Genomic DNA, 19,145 nt, shown 5'->3' with positions numbered 1-19,145 from the left:
TCATGATTCCAATTGGTCATTTTATTTAACTCAGAATATATAAAGCTAAAAATCATGATAAGAATCAGTCTAAAAATAACAGGTGAGGTTAGTTAAAAAATTATTAACGTGAACACCAAATGTGTACTAGGGACCTATTTTTTTAAACACTTAAAGGGTCAAAAGAAGCCCCACACAACATAGCTTATCAATCAAATCATAATGTATATTGAGAGTAACATCTTCCCAAGATTTTGATCTAATAAGGCTGGGGAAATACACATTCAAATTCTATCATTCATTGCTCATGTAAGTTTTTAAATTTTCTTCATATGCAACATTTGTTCTTTGAAGCAAGAGTCTGTGTGAACCACACAAAACAGGTTACATTTAGGCAACATAAAAATCTCACTGGAATTAAAGCAGTTAGCACCCACTACTTTTAATTAAGAAAGTCATATATGTCCAATGGTTGAATTTTTTTTTTTTAAGAGACAGGATCTTGCTCTGTTATCCAGGCTGGAGTACAGTGGCCTGATCATAACTCACTGTAACCTTAGACTCCTGGGCTCAAGCAATGCTCCTGCCTCAGCCTCCTGAATAGCTGGGACTACAGGTATGCACCACAATGTCCTGCCTAATATTTAAGTTTTTTGTAGAGATGGGGGGGTCTTGCTATATTGTCCAGGCTGGTCTCCAACTCCTGGCCTCAACAATCCCCTTGCCTCGGCCTCCCAAAGCACTGGAATTGCAGGTGTGAGCCACTGTGCCCAGCCTGATGGTCGAATTTTTTAAAGTGTACATAAATGTAGTATCTGAAATAGGAATTATGATATCTGCAATAAGGCTTGCTTTTTTTCATTGGTCCATTCTCTCCACACGTATTAACTGAGCGCCTACTATGTGCCAGGCAGTGTTCTAGGGGTCTGGGGCAAAAGCAATGAGTAAGACAGACTAGACCCCTGCCCTCAAGGAGCTTATATTTTAGTGAAGAAAAGGAGATAACAAACAGACTACAGTCCAAGAACACGGCAGCTTTTGGCGACCACCCTCACACCACAGTGTCATGTTGAGCCAGCCACCCAATGCCGTGTCTTTCCTGCAATGCCATGGTTAAGTCATGAGCAAGATGGAGTTTTGTACCCAAATGCAGAGCCTTATTATCATAGGTTTTACATGTTTCATCTTATTTCATTCCTCCCATTGTTCCAGCTGGTTGACATCTTTGGGGATCCTGCCTGTAACATCCAACAAATGAGCTATCACTTCCAGCTCTATGTTAACCTAAAATTTCTTTTGGATCTTAAATTAAGTAGCTGATAAACATGAATAGGCCAGAGCCATGGACACAGCCTCACTTTCGGAGGGCAGGACTTTATTAATTAGTACCTCGAGCCCAGCTGTTTGACCATTTGTGACTCCACGTAAGTGTACCAGCCCCCCAAGCCTCCACTTTCTCCTCACAGATTTCACAGCCTGCCTGGTCAAATGCCTTCCTCTTATCTACTACATTAGATTTTCTTATTCAACAGGATTAGTATTCCTATCAAAGGAGGGAATTGTATTAATTAAACATGAATTGGACTTACTGACTCCAGGCTGGGTAGTAGTATTCACTACTTAGTGTAGTAGTTAGGAGGCTGGGATTTGATGTCAGAAAGACCTGAATCTGTTAACAGTGTGAAGTGGACAAAGGATCTGAAAAAGGGGGACACGCACAGTGTTGCCTCCTGGGCTGTTGTGAGGAGTCAGTAGATGTCAACTATCACGATCATTTATCTTATCCCTGTCCCTCTGACAACCCACTCCAGTTCTGTTCAGCACTGACAAGATCGGTAGTTTGAGAGGAACGGTTTAAGGGATCTAGCTTCTGTTCCCTTATAAAAATTGCATTTTTTTAAAACCTCATTTGCAGGTTCTCTCATTAAACAAGACAGTTCTTTACTCAGGCAAAAAGACATTTATTTAAAATAGCTAGGGTGAGCTGACTACCCATTCACCTATTTCTAATTTGATTCTCTTTTGCCCAGTTTTTCATCTTTTGCATTTGAAGACTATTCTACCTGAGAATCAAGACAAAGCAGATCTGTTTAATTGTCTTACTGCCCTCCCAAAAGAAAAACATCCTGCTAAGCTCAGCATCTCTGGCCAGTGTCAGCGCTGAGATTTGGCCTCCCTGCACACTCCGAGGCCTGGGCCTCCCTCTTTTGCATGCTTGTCTTCATCTCGTCTGCCTGTCCCTCCTCAGTCACACCAGTCACCACCCACTTTCGTCCACATGAGGACCCTTTGCCATCACAATGTAAGAATTATGTTTCTGAATTTTTCACCCCACGGCACGGTCCTCCTTTCAGAGTATTATGTTATCTGCTGAATTTCTAGAAACTGTGTCTTTCTGAAGTTTGGGTCCACATTTCACTATGTTCAACCTAATCCTCAAAGGCCCTACTCAACACCAGCTACCAACATTACATTCCTCCCTCGATTCCTTGTTGAGTTACCTCTCCCCATCTTTATACCCAAACCCCAACACACACAATCCTACCTATGCCCTTCTGCAACAAGCTGCACAAACTTCAATCACAGAGCTCTTCATTATGCTTTCCATTGTAGTTATTAGTTCACTCAACAAGCAGCTCTCATATGCCTCAGGAATACCAACCAAAGGCAAGGCAAGGCAAGGCCATGAGAGATATGTATCAAGTGCTCTGGCATCCGGAAGAGGAGTGACTAACTCTGCTTGAAGTGATTGGAATGCAGCTCTGCAGAAGGGGATGTTTGAGCTGGGTCTTCAAGAAAAATGACTCTATTAGGCAGACAGGAAGGACGGGCAAGGCACAGAGAGCGAAGGAGCAGCACAGATCTGGGGAACACTGAAGCGTCCCAAGTTGCTGTCCATAGGTAAATCAAGGGGAAGGTGGGGGAAGATGGTTGCAGAGAATTTGAGGCCTAATTAGAAGAGGCCTGCATAGGACGCTAAAGGGTTAGATCTAAGCAACAGGCAATGATAAAAAAGTCAGAAAAGGAAGCAGTAGTGGAAACTGGTCTACACGTTACCATCACGCTCAGGGAGTCACTTTTCTATTTTAAAATGCCAGTCCCAGAATTAGCCAGAAGAACTTTCCACATCGCCAAGTAATGTATTCTTTCAGTTTTAGAACAGAAACAAAGTTATTGCTGCCTACTCTGTAAAATTATACTCTTTACGACCTAAGATCAAATGAAAGTAAATTATAAGAGCTATATAAGAGAAAACAAGGGTAAAATTTCTTAAATTATTTTCAAAAATGGAAATGAGTATAATTTTAATATTTTCTATTTCAAATATATTTCTCTTCTTGACAAAATTAAAATCAGTGGCATTTTCCTAACCAGCTATATTTAAACATATATAGTTACCAATCTGGATGTTGGCAATAGATTCAGTCTGACGATCACAAAGTGGACTCACGCCCAAATGATACTTTTTTTCTATATCTCCTGTAAATTAAAAAAAGAGATAGAACCATTAGTATGAGACACATTGGTTAAATATATAATTAAAGCCTTCATCGTATCTGTAAATTCCTTAGGAAAAACATACTTAATCCTCACAAGAGAATAGCTTCTTAATTAGTTTTTTTAAAAATTGAAGTTATTTACACATGCAAAAGGTTGCGAAGCTGATATCTTTATTTAAATGGAGGAGGTAAAAAACTTTTACTAGGTGTTACCCAAGAATGTAATTCTGTCCTCATTTTAATTTGCAATGTAGATTTTAAAAAGGAAGGTGTATGACATGATCCCTAGAGCCTGGCTTTAAATCACACAAAAAAATAACATCTTCCGTGTTCATATGGCCCTCCACACATGACAAGGATGGAGCAAGTTCAGGGAAATCTTTCTGTAGAGGTAAAATTTCAAGTCTAATCTATGCATATTCATGTGTATTCATAAATGCATACATACATCTGATCATTCCAAAAGAGGACTATTAATTTTTCAAAACAGATGCTCCACTTGTACATTACTGATTATATGTACATCTACTGTGAATTGTCACTAAAAATATCAAGAATTTACTGCTAGACTCTTATGAATGGTTGAGTTCTTATTTTATTCTTAGGATGCTAAAAAATGAACTGAATATATTAATTATCATTCAACACTTGTCACTTGCCTTGATGGAAGAATTCCTCTGTTACTTTTTCACTCCACTGCTTACTTAATTCCCAGGTCCGACATGGGTTACAAATATCAGCACATTTCAAAGCCATCTAGCAAATAAAATATTAAAATTGTTTTAAGAAAATAAAGTAAAATCTCAATGTAGGAAGTTTAAATATACTCTAATACTGGGAAAAAGAACACAAAAATATTGCAACAGAAAACTGTCTTTCATATTAACTTTATAATGCTGTTGCATCTACCAATTGTTTTTTGCAGAAATGCCCATGAAGAGGCAGTAGGACTGCTAATCTAATTACACATGCTTGACAACAGTACCAAAGAGCCAAGCACTAGGACTGGATTAACTATAAAATATAAATAAATAAACTAGAAATAAATAATCCAATTCCCTCTCCTATTTTTTAGATGTGAGAATTTATTAGAATAAAATGCTATTTGTTGACTGGTACCCTAATCTTGCAGAAATTATTTTCATCAGAAACTTTGAGTATGAAAAATACAGAAAGCAATGGTATCTTCCCTGGTGGCAGATTTGCCAGTGATCTCCTTCTGTAAAGTATGTGTCCTAATTAAAAGAAATTCCTTAGCTTTCCCTTAAGATTTAACCACTCTGAAAAACTGTGCTAGAATATTTTGTTTTTATTTTAACCGTGACATGATTTACGCTAGAAATAGAATCTTTCCAAGTCCCCTTTTACCTGTAAAACCAAATGTCTATGTCTGGTGTCTTCTAGGCATAAATCACCTCTATCCAAATGGGACCTAAACAATGACAGATACTCATTCTGGCGACTGATGTCTGTGGCTAGTATCAAAGCACCTATCTGAGTCTCCATTTGTTGCCTGGAATTAGAGAAATATAAAGATAAAATATAAGACTTTCAATTAAATAGTTACTTCTGGAAATTTTTTCCTTAAACTTAATAGTCAGAAAGCTTTATAGAGTCCTAAGATATTCTAATTGCCATTCAACTTAAAATTTATCACAAAAATGAGTTTTTAAAAATGCATCAAAAACTATTAAAATAATCAAACTAAAACCAAGAGAGTTTGTAGGAAAATACCAATATGCAAACATTCCAAAACAAGTGCCTTTATTTTGCCAACCGAGGTGGAATTATTTACTTTAAAAAAAAAATCTCAATATAATTTTGGTATGTTGTTTAAAAAAATTATTTGCTGGGATTCTTTACTGGAAAATTCTTGTGCTGAGGGCAACAACTTTGGTTTGTTTTTTTGGCGCCTGAGATCTGAAAGGCAGAAGGAAGATTCAAATGGAAAGAATAAAAGCACACTCAACAACTGATTCCTATAGACATTTTGACTGAGATTCCTGATGAAATTCCACTGAATAACTTTCTAAAGTTTAGATTCAACTATATTTTCATGGTCAAAGTCAAGAATCAATCAATTACTTGTAAATAGGAATATCCAAATTCTCTGGAGGGAAAAAAGGTAACATGTTAATACAAATAGCAAATACACTGTAGCACTTTAAAAACAGCCTTAAGTCAAATAACAAAAGAAATACACTTTAAAAAAATTCCTGCCTTTTGTTTGAATGGGCCATAACAAACATTATCTTTGTATGATGATCAGTTACGAACTGTCAGCTTACAATATTAAATATTAAATAAAATAAACCATAAATGAAGAAAACATTACAGGATGCTATTAAGTAGTACTCCTCATTTCTATTTTTATTTTTATTAAATCTGAGAACTCAGCAGAGTTAATCATCAAATGCAAAACACGATATAAAGGGAATAACAGAGCAAACATTTCAATCTGTCTTAATAAAAAAAACCCATTATTTATATATACAAACACTGTGTGCTTAAGCAATTTGTACTACTATATTTGTACTACAGCAAGAAATGATTTTACTTACCAGAAGTATTGTCATACTCCAAATGGTATCCATGAATAAAGATTTAAAAAAATAAAAAGTAAAGTCCATCTTTTTTCTTATGGTCATTACACAAAACACTTAGTTTTTTATAAAGTTGTTTTAAATTATGAAAGGGAAAGGATAGAACAGTGAGTGTAACTTAAATTTTAATACCCAAACATATTTTTATGCCTCACCATTTTTCCTGACTTGGATGGTTTAGATCCACTGACATGGTTTTCTGAAGTGTAACCTTGTCTCAGTGCAGCTTTAGTAAAAGTTTTTGTTTGTGGACCATGCTATGCCAGTCATGTGATTTTGTTAACCTCACCATCATGTTGGGCTTATTTACATTAATGCTTTTAATTAGACCCTCAAATGGCCTGTTTAACATTAAATTATTTTTTCTAAAATATTAGTATTTCCTGTTGTTCTTTCCATTCATAATTTTACCCTGTATCTCCAGAACTGACTCCAGGACTATACTATTGAGGATATAAAGCACTTTCTTTATTTTCTTATCAGTTTTGAAAACTTCCTGAAAAAGACTTCGATGAATCTATTTATGATACAGAATCTCTACTTTCTATCCAATTTACATTTACACTTAGACCTTAAGGTTTTATTCAGCTGTGTATAAAGTGGAGATATGTAACATCTATTTATGTAAATAAGTAGTCAACTATGACTGAGCCACTGTGTATTTGAAGTACATTTTATAGTATTCAAATCCATAGAATGGTCTCATAAAAATAAATGTTCATGAAAATGTTACTCACTATACTGTAGAACAATTTGAATTATTAAAATTTTGATATGAATTTTTAAAATAAGATAATTTATCCATTATATTTAACAAACACTGAAAACTGTGGAACACTTGAACATGATTTTTTTTAGCAGCCTAGATCAGCAGAGGCAATAATAACAATTTTTAAAACATTATAAAATTACTTTGCCAACTTAATTCCCAGAGTTGCTAACAGATACCTACCTGCTTTCTAATGGCATATGTGAGAATAAACCAGATTCTCTCAATAAGCCCACGGCAGATCTCCAGTGGTGATTTTCCAGTACTGAGGTATTCTACAAAAAAGTACATTTCTGAGTTATTTAGTGGTAAATCTCTTTCTGGACATAAATAATTACTTATTAGTAATATCAGTCTGGTTAAAATTCTAACATTCACTGAGAATTTGTTTTCCTTATCTTCATTTCCTCAAAACGTGAAACATTTTCTAGAATGCAAAAATAGTAAATGTGGGTGATAAAATTGCACTAACCTTGTATAAAGTTGCCAAGTAATGGTTAGTTTTGATAAGGAAAGGTTGATTAACACCTGGATGATCCAGATCATGAGTGGCAGCTGCAATTAAGCTCAGCAAGATATCCCAAGGAGTTACAGAATTGGCAAGCTGAAGTGTGACAAAAGAACAATCCATCAGACACGTCTGAAATAAGCTCTCTGCCATCACAATGGTTTTGAACTAGCAGCCAGTGGCAGTGTTGGCAGTTCCCTCCCCCGTCACGTCCTTCTTCAGGCAGCTGATCATTCAGGCCACCAAGCACCGCAAGGTCCCGGCCCCATCAGGACACTGGGGCAGGTGTGATATGACACTGCCCCTGCTCACGCGGAGTTTACAGAGCTCATCCTTATGCTGTTTCATGTTTAACAAACTTTATTATAATGGCTGAAGTATAAGCCATTCTTTTTGAGAAATAGTGGCTTTAAAATAACAAACGCAGGTTTGCACATTTTTATTGCTGTAGCCATTACCAAACAGAAGACCTATAATTTTGAGGGTGTTTATGCAGCAACACATTGGTTATTGAATTTCAATAATATAATCCAAAACGCAAGGTTACTCCTGTAGTCCTAATGTTTAAGGAAACTACTGAGTAATCATGTGAGCAGAAATCTGTAATAAACTTCTCTCCCAAATAGATGGGTGCATTCAGAACAATGTACACAACGTATTCATGTTAGAAGAAGCAATCTGGTAAACCAGAAATTATAACTTTACTCAATAACCATTACCAAACTTCTTTGATTTAATAAAGTAATCACAATAAATAAAAGTTTATTATTAACTGACTGAAAATTTCAGTAATAAAAAATAATCACCTTGAGTATACCACCAGCTTTTCATGAATCGCTTCTCATCTTCTGGCAAACTTCAATGCATCTTTTAAGGGCCAGCTCCACTGACCCCCCCACCCTGTTCCAGCCCTTCCCCAGCAAATAACTGACTTGTGTTCCTATAGCACTTCGTGGCCTACCACAATAACACTCATCAGAGCATACTTTTACTTATGTTTACATTAGGACAATGTTCCCTAAACTTTTATTATCTTGTGCTCTAATAACAAAACATTTTTAGCACACACCACCAGTATTAAGTATATTTACACATGGATTATGATACTGAACATATACTGTATATTATAAACCAAAGATGAAAACTGAAAATTAAAAAAATGAGATAAAAAATAAATTTAGATTCAAATTCTATTATTTTCTTTGTATGCCAAAATGGATCATCTTTTTCTACAGCCTGTGTTAAGTTCATCTCAGTCAGAAAAATCTTGTCTGAGAGCTTGAATTTCCTTGAAAACTATAAGCTATTAGAGGGCAGAGAGTGGGCCAGGCGAGGTGGCTCACGTCTGTAGTCCTAGCACTCTGGGAGGCCAAGCTGGGAGGATCACTTGAGCAATCTCAGGAGTTTGATTAGTTTGATCTTGCTCAGGAGTTCAAGACTAGCCTGAACAAAACTGAGACCCCCATCTCTACCAAAAAAATAGAAAAATTAGTTGGGCATGGTGGCACACACCTGTAGTCCCAGCTACTTGGGAGGCTGAGGCAGGAGGATGGCTTGAGCCCAGGAGTTTGAGGTTGCAGTGAGCTATGGTGATGCCACTGCACTCTAGCGTGGGTGACAGAGCGAGATTTTCTCCAAAAAAAGAGTGTGTATTTATTTTTGTATTACATGTAATTGGTACAAGGAGAAACTCAATGAATAGGGATAAGACAGTAAAGAAAATTATTTCCTCTTTAGGATAGGCAAAAGCATTTTTAAAATAAAGATTTTAAAGCACTGCTCACAATCAAGATGAACAGAAGGCATCTGATACAGAGCATATTGCATATAAAGCAACCACCCCTCCTTGACATATAAATGAATGGGCATGGGTGTGTATATCTTAAGAACATGTAATTTATTAAGCAATATGTAAAAGGGTTATATTCTTAGTTTCATACACCATTCTGGGAGAATATAATAATCCAAAATTAGAATTATTAAAAAATTATGACTACACATGATATCAAACAATCTTAGGCAGATTAAAGAGTTAACCATTAAAAACATGTGAAGCAACTGAATTCTCAAAACTTCTGTGAAGGGAAAGTAAGTTTGAAAACAAATCACACATGTAAAAATAAAAGAAATATTTGAGTGTGTAAAATGTAACATTTCTTCTTGTAAAAAAAACCCTTCATCAGAAAGAAAACTTCATGAGTATTATAACAAAGACAAGGAATTCAATGACAACACATTCTTTTTTTCTAGTCAGCTCTTACATTTAAGTTTTTAACCTATCTTGATTGACTAATCTAACTTTCGTATATGGTAAAAGATAGCAATTGGTACAACATATCTTTTTCAAATGAATTTTTAAGAAGACAAATGTTACTTCCAGTCTATGATTGTATCTGGTAATATGTGACAATAAAGAAGAGTTGTGTGAAGAAGAAATTGCAAATCACTTAATGTATATGAAGGTCAGATTTCACTTGTATCTGCAAAGCCATCATCAGGGTCTTTTTTCAATAAAATAGAAGATTATTAATTGGTGAGTTTTCCTGTATTCAGTAAGAAAACGCACTGTTTTCATTGTTTGCCAGCATTGTGAGTTCCCACTGTAATGGCTACTGCAGGTGTCTAATTCATTTAATATAAGACATTAATCAATTTCAAAATAATTTTAGCAGCTATGCTGTGGGAAAACACGGGGGGAAATAACCCACAATTAAAATTAAAATGCAAATGACTGACAAGGGAAAATATTTTGTAGGAAATAACAAAAGCTAAGATAGAAATTTCCCCAAAGAAGAAATACAAGGAAAAAAAAAATCTAAGCTCAAAATTAACCAAAACAAGTAAAGTGAAGCTTTTTGGTTTTGGTTGCTAAATTGGCAAATTAAAAATATATCTAATGGCAGAAGGAGGGCGACTGAGATACTGATGCCTTGCTGAGGGTAAAAAGAAAGTGGTACTATCACTGAAGACAGCAGTTTAGCAAGATAAAATATCCAGGCTCTTGGATATATTATGTCAGTCTTGAGGACTTACTGAAATTAAAGAACCTCCCACACACAAAAGGGAAAAGGCCAGGGAGGGCTTCGATAGTATACGCTGTAATAGTAAAATCAGGAATAATCTAGAGGGCTAAAAACAGAGAACTAAGCTGGAGTAAACCCACTCAGTTATAAAGACCATATGGCAACAGCCACTCATTAAGATGACTCGATTAATAGCACCTGCCACTCGCGAGCACTGTTCTAGGAGACCGGGATACACTAGTGAACAGACAGACAAAAATTCCTGCCCTGTGCGGGCTGACATTCCTGTGGTTTCCACATCCGGTTCCAGTATGTTCCACAAGTAAGATTCCAGACAGAGGTCAAAATTCACATCTTATTTATATTTTTGTCATCAGCAACTAGCCTGGTGCCTGGCATCCACTCGGTGCACGAACAAATATACAACCTCAAGAAAAGCAACTCAACTGTCACCAGTGTCACAGACATCAAAGAGAGGGTGTGGCGGGGGCGGGGCGGGGCCAGGGTCTTAAGTCCATTGCCAGGGACAAGCAGAGCAAGAGTTAAAGTTGCAGTGTTAGAGTAGGTCTAATTATCTCTGGAACGTGTAAGTATAATTTTTATTCAGGCCTAGTTTAAGAATAGTTATTAATCAAGCAAAGAAATTAATTTAAACTCATAGGTGACCATGAGACTAAACATTAAAATAGGAAACAGAAGGGAAAATTACAGTCTCCTTAGCTGACAACTATGAATGTTATCAGTGTCAATAAATCAAGGTGATTTTAGGCTCAACTGGAAAAAAAATGTTTTATAATCCACATAAGTTCAGCCTCGAGGACATAAAAAAATAAATACTAAAGTTAGAGATAATGCATATATGGAGAGAAGGGGCTGTTCCCTAAATCTCCAACAATCTCCTCGGCTTGAAATATTTTGTTTTCACTTAGAGAAGAGCCTAAGAATTAGCTCTTCCATATGAATCATCAAGTATAAAAATTGAAAACAAATTTCTCACTGAATATATGTATATTTGAGCCTTTCTATTTGCTACTCCCTGTGCACCTGGACTTTTCCGTGACCGACTCCTCCATCACGCACTGGCACTCACAGTGCTTTCGGACCACCCTAAACTGTAAACTCTTACATGCACTTGGTCATTCTCCAGCATGTTACTCTATTTTGGTTTCTGCACAGCAGTAATTACTGTGATACATGTTAAGATCCTATTTATCCGTCTGTTTAGTGATTGCCTCTCCCTCTGAGATGTGGCTTCATGAGGCAGGCGCCACTCCTTCCTTGTCCGCCACTCTATTCCTAGCCCGCGACAGTGCCTGGCACGTGGCAGATGCACAATGAATATGCATTGAATGAATGAATGAAAATACTCAAAAATGTGATGTTATGTGAAAGAGATACAATCTTAAGGCTTCCAATTTTTTAGAACTCACTTTTAAAACTTTGAGTGACTCTATTTTTAAATGTTCACCATGATAAGGGAGAAGGGAATTGCTTGCATTTTAGGGCTTAGTGATTTTATCTATATCCTTAATTGATGCTTTGGCTAACGAATTCACTGAGTATGATGAAAAGTGTTTAAAATAAGTATTATCATGCCGGGCGCGGTGGCTCACGCCTGTAATCCTAGCACTCTGGGAGGCTGAGGCGGGTGGATCGCTCGAGGTCAGGAGTTCGAGACCAGCCTGATCAAGAACCAGACCCCGTCTCTACTAAAAATAGAAAGAAATTATCTGGCCAACTAAAATATATATAGAAAAAATTAGCCGGGCATGGTGGCGCATGCCTGTAGTCCCAGCTACTCGGGAGGCTGAGGCAGTAGGATCGCTTAAGCCCAGGAGTTTGAGGTTGCTGTGAGCTAGGCTGACGCCACGGCACTCACTCTAGCCCGGGCAACAGAGCGAGACTCTGTCTCAAAAAAAAAAAAAAAAAAAAAAAAAAAAGTATTATCAGAGCTCTATAGGCAAAATGGCTAAAAATCATGTTTCTGTTCATATCTAGCCACATGTCTCCGTGCCCTGCTCAGCCGGCACCACCCCGATTTCCCGTGGTTGGTTGGGTGTGCCCGGTGGGAGGTGGGAGTGGGAGAAGCCTTCACTGACCAGGGTAACCCTCCTCCATGCCACTATTCCATTTATCAGACTGTATGGTGATTACTCGTCAACTTTTCCCACAAGATTCTCGAACAGAGGTTTCAGGCTTGGCCCAGAGTTTCAAAAAAGTTTATTTAAAAAATTGGGGTGCTTGGGAGTATACATTTGTCAAAACTATACACACAAAATGTATGCATTTTATAACTGCATGTAAGTTATACAATAAAGTTGATTTTCCCCCCAAAAGTCATGATACATATACTAAAAAAACAGGGGCATTTTCACATATTCCACAATCTCTCAAATAATAGGAAGACTGGCTGTCTTCTCAAGTTAGCATGAACAGGTTTGGTCAGCCTGCTTCCTGCCTCACATCTAGCTACACCGAGACCCCAGGAGAGAACTGTTTTCAAGCAGGGCTAGGGGTAGGCAGATGAAATTTTAGAACCTCCAGGAACAGGACAAGCCCATGGGCAAACATGGCTTTCATTAACATTTACAGCTGATGGCTCCCAAATGTGTACATCGATCTGATTTCTTTCTTATGCTTCAGACTCTTCTATCCAACTCCCTGCTGGACGTCTTTATTTGGATGCGGCACAACTGCATTTGTTTCCACATATCCAACGTGGAAACTCATCGCCTCTCCCGGCCCTACCCCCAAAAGTTGCTCCTCTTTCCACACTCAGCGGAAGTCTTCCCACAGAAGACTTCCCTCTTCCACTCAACTGCCCAAACCATTTATCATGGACTTCTCTGTTTCCTTTCCCCAAATGCTTTCAAACATCACAGCCTGTTCATTCCATTTCCCAAGGGATCTTACAAACCATTGTTCTCCTTCCCCAAGGCCACCTTGCTCTCTTCCAGGGAGCACTGTCATAGCTCCTGGCAGGTAGTCATGCTTCTGGTCTTACCCGACTGATTCTCACCCCTCGGCCAGGATAACTTTCTGAAGTCCCACGCTTCCCTTCCGTAGCTCTCTGTTCATCAGCTGAGCCACACCAACGCTGCCCCTGCTGGCCTCGTGGGGCTCACGCAGAGCTCAGGGGAAAAGCCGGTGTCTTAACCCAGCACCTGGGGTTTGCAGTGATCGGGCCCTCGCTTGGGCTTCTCCAGCGACTCTTTGAAAAACTTCCCCAATTCTCCAGCTGCTGCACTTACAAATAGAGCCACATTTGGAAACTTGATCAAGCTAGATCATCTCATTCATGTGAAGGAAACTTCCCATTTTAAGTCAAGTCACGAACTTAGGGAAAAATAAAGTAAATCAAAAGGAATTTTCTTATGGTTTTCACCTGAAGTAAATGTCAACCTCTTACCTTAGGTTCTTTTAAGTAACAGTGCATGGCCTGAGTAACGTCCGCGGCGTGGACAGCGTTGTGGTAAGGATTCTGACTGTGGTAGTCTTCTTGAATCATAACTGCACCAAAGAAAAAGACCCCAATTTTACTGTCAATGGGAAACAGGTACACATACAAAATTTGTGATAATTGTGAGTTATCCACTCATACTTTTTATGTAGCTATCAGGGGATAGCTGAATCCCCAGATTCAGGGGAATCTCACAACTCACATGTATACCCAAAGAATCAATATCGAATGTACTCATAACTTATCTGAAAACTTTTTCAGTGAGAGTGTATTCATGTCAAAATCACAAAATAAATATCTTTTTCTTTTACTCTTAAAATGTGAATCTATCATGGTGTCAATCTCCTCTGAATCTTTTTATTTAGTGGTACTCTGACTCTTTAATTTAACTGAGTTTCTCAGTTTAAAAAAAACAGTACAATTGGCTGGGTGTGGGGGCTCACGCCTGTAATCCTAGCACTCTGGGAGGCCGAGGCAGGAGGATTGCTTGAGCTCAGGAGTCCAACATCAGCCTGAGCAAAGGCAAGACTCCATCTCTACTAAAAATAGAAAAATCAGCTGGGTGTGGTTGCACGCTCCTGGAGTTCCAACTACTGGGGAGGCTGAGGCAAGAGCATCATTGCTTGAGTCCAGGAGTTTGAGGTTGCTTTGAGATACGATGATGCCACTGCACTCTACCCAGGGCGACACAGTAAGACTCTGTCTCAAAAAAAAAAAAAGGTGTAATTCATTCAACAAATGCTGTGCTATGTACTATTCTAGGTACTAGCTAGAAATTCAGTAGTAAACAAAAGCTAGCAAAAATCTTTATGAAGCTAAAATAGTACAGATGCTGGAATATATGAAAATGATACCGTGTGTGCCTCACCAGGGTAGTAAATTTTGGCTCTGGAATTAGCTTTTTAGCACTAGGAATGGGTTTTCTGTTAATTCTGCCTTCTTGCTCAGTATCTGCCATGCTATCATGGAAGAACAGACTAGGATTAGGGGTGGAGCTGCTCCCCCTGCTGGTGAGTGGGAAAGAGCATTAGAATTCTGTACTTCCTTCCATCTCATCCTTTAAAATAGCCTTTTATTTATTTTTATCTCAAATTGACCAGTGACAAAAAATAGCCTTTTAAAAACCCTTAATATTGATTTTTGTATGTATTTTATCATTTACATATTAGTACAGTAGTCCCCCCTCTATCCATGGGGGATACATTTCAAGACCCCCAGTAGATGCCTGAAACCACAGATGGTACCAAACCCTATGCATGCTATGTTTTCTCCTATGATAAAGTTTAATTTTTAAGTTAGGTACAGTAAGAGAGTAACAATAACTACTAATAAAATACAACAATTATAACAATGTACCAGTATCATTACTCTTGCACTCTGGGGCCAGTATGAGGCAAAATAAGGGCTCCTTGAACACAAGTACAGCAATACGGTGACAGTGGATCTGATCACCGAGGCGGCTACTAAGTGACTAACGGGGGGGAGGGGGGGCGTTTACAGTGTGGAGACGCTGGACAAAACACTGATTCGCAGCCCAGGAAGGACGGAGCAGGACAGCACAAAATTTCATCACACTGCTCAGAACTCGCAATTTAAAACATATGAATCATTCGTTCCTAGAATTTTCCATTTACTATTTTCAGACTGAGGTTGACAGCAGATAACTGAGACCATAGAAAGTGTAAATGCAGATAAAGGCGGACTACTGTACAGTATGACAGGCATACTACTTTTTAATTAATATGCATTTAAAAGTTTCTCCAAAATCCTAGGTAATAAATTTATCTTAGTTTGGTTCTTCAGAGGATAGAAAATAGTGCTTTCTTCTAAAAAAAAAAAAAAATAGAAAGAATCTTCATGATGCTTAATTTTTTCTAAGATATTTCTTTATTTGGTGAAACACTTTACCTTGTTTCTTAGCAGAGTAGTAGTATATAAATATCACCCTGCACATTTAAATATATGCAAAATAACCTTTTAGTCTACAGTCAAGAGATTTCAGGGAACAGAAAATGAAGAGACTTAAGTGCAACTTATCTTTTAAAGTTTTAGCTTTCAAAAATTTAGAAAAGTTAGAAATTGTGTCATTTTTGGCAGCAAGCTGTGGCAGTGTACGAGACTGATTACAAAATCATCCCAATGCTTCACTATTCCTTGCATCTGTGGCTCTGAGATTTTGCAGATTTTCCCACAGAGGCACAGGTTCGTCCCTGATCTGACTTGCTGTGGCCAGCAGGCAGCTGCGGAAGTGAAGGTGGGCAGTTCTGGGCCTGGGGCTACAGAGGCCTGTACACATCAGCTCTCTCTTGGAAACCTGCCACTACTGTTTGAACAAGCTCAGCTTACTATGAAAGAAATATTTCTTTCTTTTCTTTAATGTGAATCTGTTATGGCGCCAAACTCCTCTGTCTCTTTTAATAGGAGACCATGCAGACGTGAGCTGGGCCAGGCCTGGTGTCCCAGCTGAGGTCCAGCCAAGGCCTTCAAAGCGCAGCTCAACGGTTGTGACTGCAGGTGCATGTATGAGCCCATCCAGACCAGAAGAAACATTTAACAGTCCCACAGATGCAAGACCTAAATGAATGTGTGTTGCTGCAAGCCACTAATTTTGGGTGCTTTGTTATAGCACAATAGCTAACTGATAAAACTGTGATATAAAATTTAAACAGGTCCTTGTATTAATATGTCTTGTTATTGTTAAATGAGTTAGAATCACTTACCTAAAAATCTACGAAGTTTCATCATATCTAAATGGAAGTACTCAATTAATCCATGAAGACTAAATAAATGAAAGGTTAAGCTTACTAGACTATTTCCTAAAAGAAAGAAGAGATACTACATTAATAGGAAACACAAGCTAACATGATTACATTATGCTTTCAAACATGGATTGTGAATATAAAACATGGAAAGAGAGTATTATAATAATTCCTACTTTTTGTCTATCTAAAATTTGCATCTTATTTTACCAGTTATGAACTTTAAATGTCACATCTTTGTTTCACTCTAAGAAAACATGAATTTTTGTTATTTCACTTTTCCACAACCAAAGAACTGGAAGATAAACATTTTCAAATAGATTAATTTTTTTAAAAGACATCAAAATAATTAGGATTGACAGTAAGAAACTTTGAAAACTGCCTCCCCAGTGAATATGCTAATTCAACTTTCCAAAGCCCCTAAAACACAGCTGCACTTTAACCTCTTCTCCTGACACCCCCTCTACTATCTTGCTTTTCACTGGAACAGACCCCCCCAGGGCAGACTGCCCTGGCTGCAGCTCCTTGTTAGGTGGAGGTTGTGTTTATTCCCATCCACACAGCGCCTGCAGAAGTGACCAATGACCGCCTCAAGATCCTCAGGATCAAAACTCTGAACTCAACCACTTGCCTTTTCCATAATTGCAGAAAAAAATCTGAGAGTTGCTTGGGGGAGGGAGGGTGGAATCACAAAAGTAGGCAGAACTCGACTGCTATAAATTCAATACTGCCCAACAATCTTCTTATGTTTTCTTGTGAAATGGTTCTTTCACTTTTTAAAATGTCTGTTTTCAAGCATTTTCTACTCTTCTCAAACTTTCAACATACTCACTTCCCATCCACGCCCTCATCTCCACAGCTTTATCTGTCACAGAAAAAAATACAAGCCCTCAAGCTTCCCTTTCTTTCAAAAGCCAAGCCTTCCATACCTCCCCAGGGACCTTTCTTGTCCATCAGATACATCCATCCCCACCCAAATCAATCAACCAATCCCCCCCTCCCACTTTCTATATTGTCCCAACAAGCATCTGCAATCAGACATGCTCTACAGTCCCTCATCTGTGAAACAGCAAAGAATCCCGGCCTCTCTCGGCCACTCCAGTTTCTCCCTCTCCATCCTCCTGCACAGGTGAGTTTTCTGAAACAGTTGCCACATGCAATCGGGCACTCCTATGTCACAGACAACTGGAGTCATACGAAGTATAGAAATTAAATCAGAAAAAACTACCATTTTTATAACATTTCATTTTCCCCTCTATGGCACACCTCTCCATTTTTTACACCTCCTGTTATCTTTCTCAAAGTTTTGTAAACAACTTCTATAAAACACATAGGCTATATTATTTTAACAATTAAATAGACTATATATTTTAAATAGACTCATAAATTACTTCCAACATTCAGATAAGAGCAATAAAAGAAATATGATTAGAGTGTTCTCTGAAGAAGTCTGTGATTCTTACTAAAATGTACAAAAGACATAACTAGACCCACATTGAAAATTTATAGCAATAATACTTACGAAGGATAATAAACTATTTGGCTGAACTCATTATCCAAAGCTGCCTACACAATTGCCAACAGAAGCCCATGGCTGAGGAAAAATAAATCAAGTGGAGTAATATGTGCATGAACAACATTAGAAAGGATGTGGCAGACCAAAAGAAATTCTTTTTAAAAACTACCTGACATATCACCTTCACATGGAAAGAAAAAACATCTCAAATCTTTTATTTTTAAGAAATTCAATGTTAAAATGCATTCATGCCTTGATAACACTCTGCTGGTACAAACGGGCGTCCATGTGGTTTGGAGCCATTTGTGAAGAAGTGAGCTATGTTTCTGCTATTATTGCTGTAACAATCAACTTTTATATGCATAGATATTTTAGAATGTTTATTCATTCTGTAGATCTAGGTTATCACGAGTTCCCCCCAAATTGTTTTCCAAACTTAACACAACAAATTTCCAATTTCTAGGGTCTAGTTTTAAGAAAGCTACAGTCTAATGGAAACATACCCTCTTCCAGAATCCAGGCAAATAGCAGTTAAGAGACACATGTAATGTCCCCCACTAGGAATTTTAAAGGAATCTTACAAGAATCAATCTGTTAAAGTGTACTAAAAGCTGTATGCAACATTTTTTTCCTTTTCAGTTAATAAGATACTGAGTATTATACCAGTAAATAAAAGCACAAGTCTACAAAACATTTCAAAACAAGAGATGCTTAGTTGCGCTCAACAAAAAACAGGTACAGAAGAACTTTTTAAAAATGGAAATGGAAACAAACATTTTCTTGAAAAAGAAAATTGTATTTATAGAGAAGCTACACTTATAAAAATATACCAAAGGATAGAAATGCCCAAGGTGTAGCAGCCCTCATTAGTTTTTAAGAAAGTGATCCCAGATGGGGTCTGGCAAGTAGTGTCCTCACAAGCCAACAGGCTACATCTTGCTTGTTCACGTGACCTAGCTGTCATCCCTGTGAAAGGAACATCACATGCATCCTACTAGACCATGACTACTTCCCTCCTTGGAGCAGAC

The 19,145-nt window shown here is 37.8% G+C and overlaps 1 protein-coding gene across 4 annotated transcripts in view; it reads right to left on the bottom strand.

Annotated features, from left to right (window-relative positions):
- Positions 1-19,145, bottom strand: part of PDE7A (phosphodiesterase 7A) — a 115,287-nt gene that overhangs the window by 4,165 nt on the left and 91,977 nt on the right. For all 4 annotated transcript variants that reach the window (XR_006737149.1, XR_006737150.1, XM_045560583.1 and 1 more), the window contains exons 6-12: positions 16,563-16,658; positions 13,792-13,892; positions 7,324-7,455; positions 7,035-7,126; positions 4,848-4,992; positions 4,139-4,235; positions 3,379-3,459 (exon numbers count right to left, since the gene is read on the bottom strand). Coding sequence is in view for 2 of the 4 variants with exons in the window: in XM_045560583.1 (XP_045416539.1) it covers positions 3,379-3,459; positions 4,139-4,235; positions 4,848-4,992; positions 7,035-7,126; positions 7,324-7,455; positions 13,792-13,892; positions 16,563-16,658 (744 nt within the window). In the remaining 2 variants the exon portion in view is untranslated. The remainder of the gene's footprint in view (positions 1-3,378; positions 3,460-4,138; positions 4,236-4,847; positions 4,993-7,034; positions 7,127-7,323; positions 7,456-13,791; positions 13,893-16,562; positions 16,659-19,145) is intronic.

The sequence above is a fragment of the Lemur catta genome, chromosome 9 (assembly GCF_020740605.2).
Source record: "Lemur catta isolate mLemCat1 chromosome 9, mLemCat1.pri, whole genome shotgun sequence".
Classification (NCBI taxonomy): domain Eukaryota; kingdom Metazoa; phylum Chordata; class Mammalia; order Primates; family Lemuridae; genus Lemur; species Lemur catta.
Note: the sequence above shows the minus strand (reverse complement) of the source record. Positions and strands in the feature narration are given on the sequence as shown.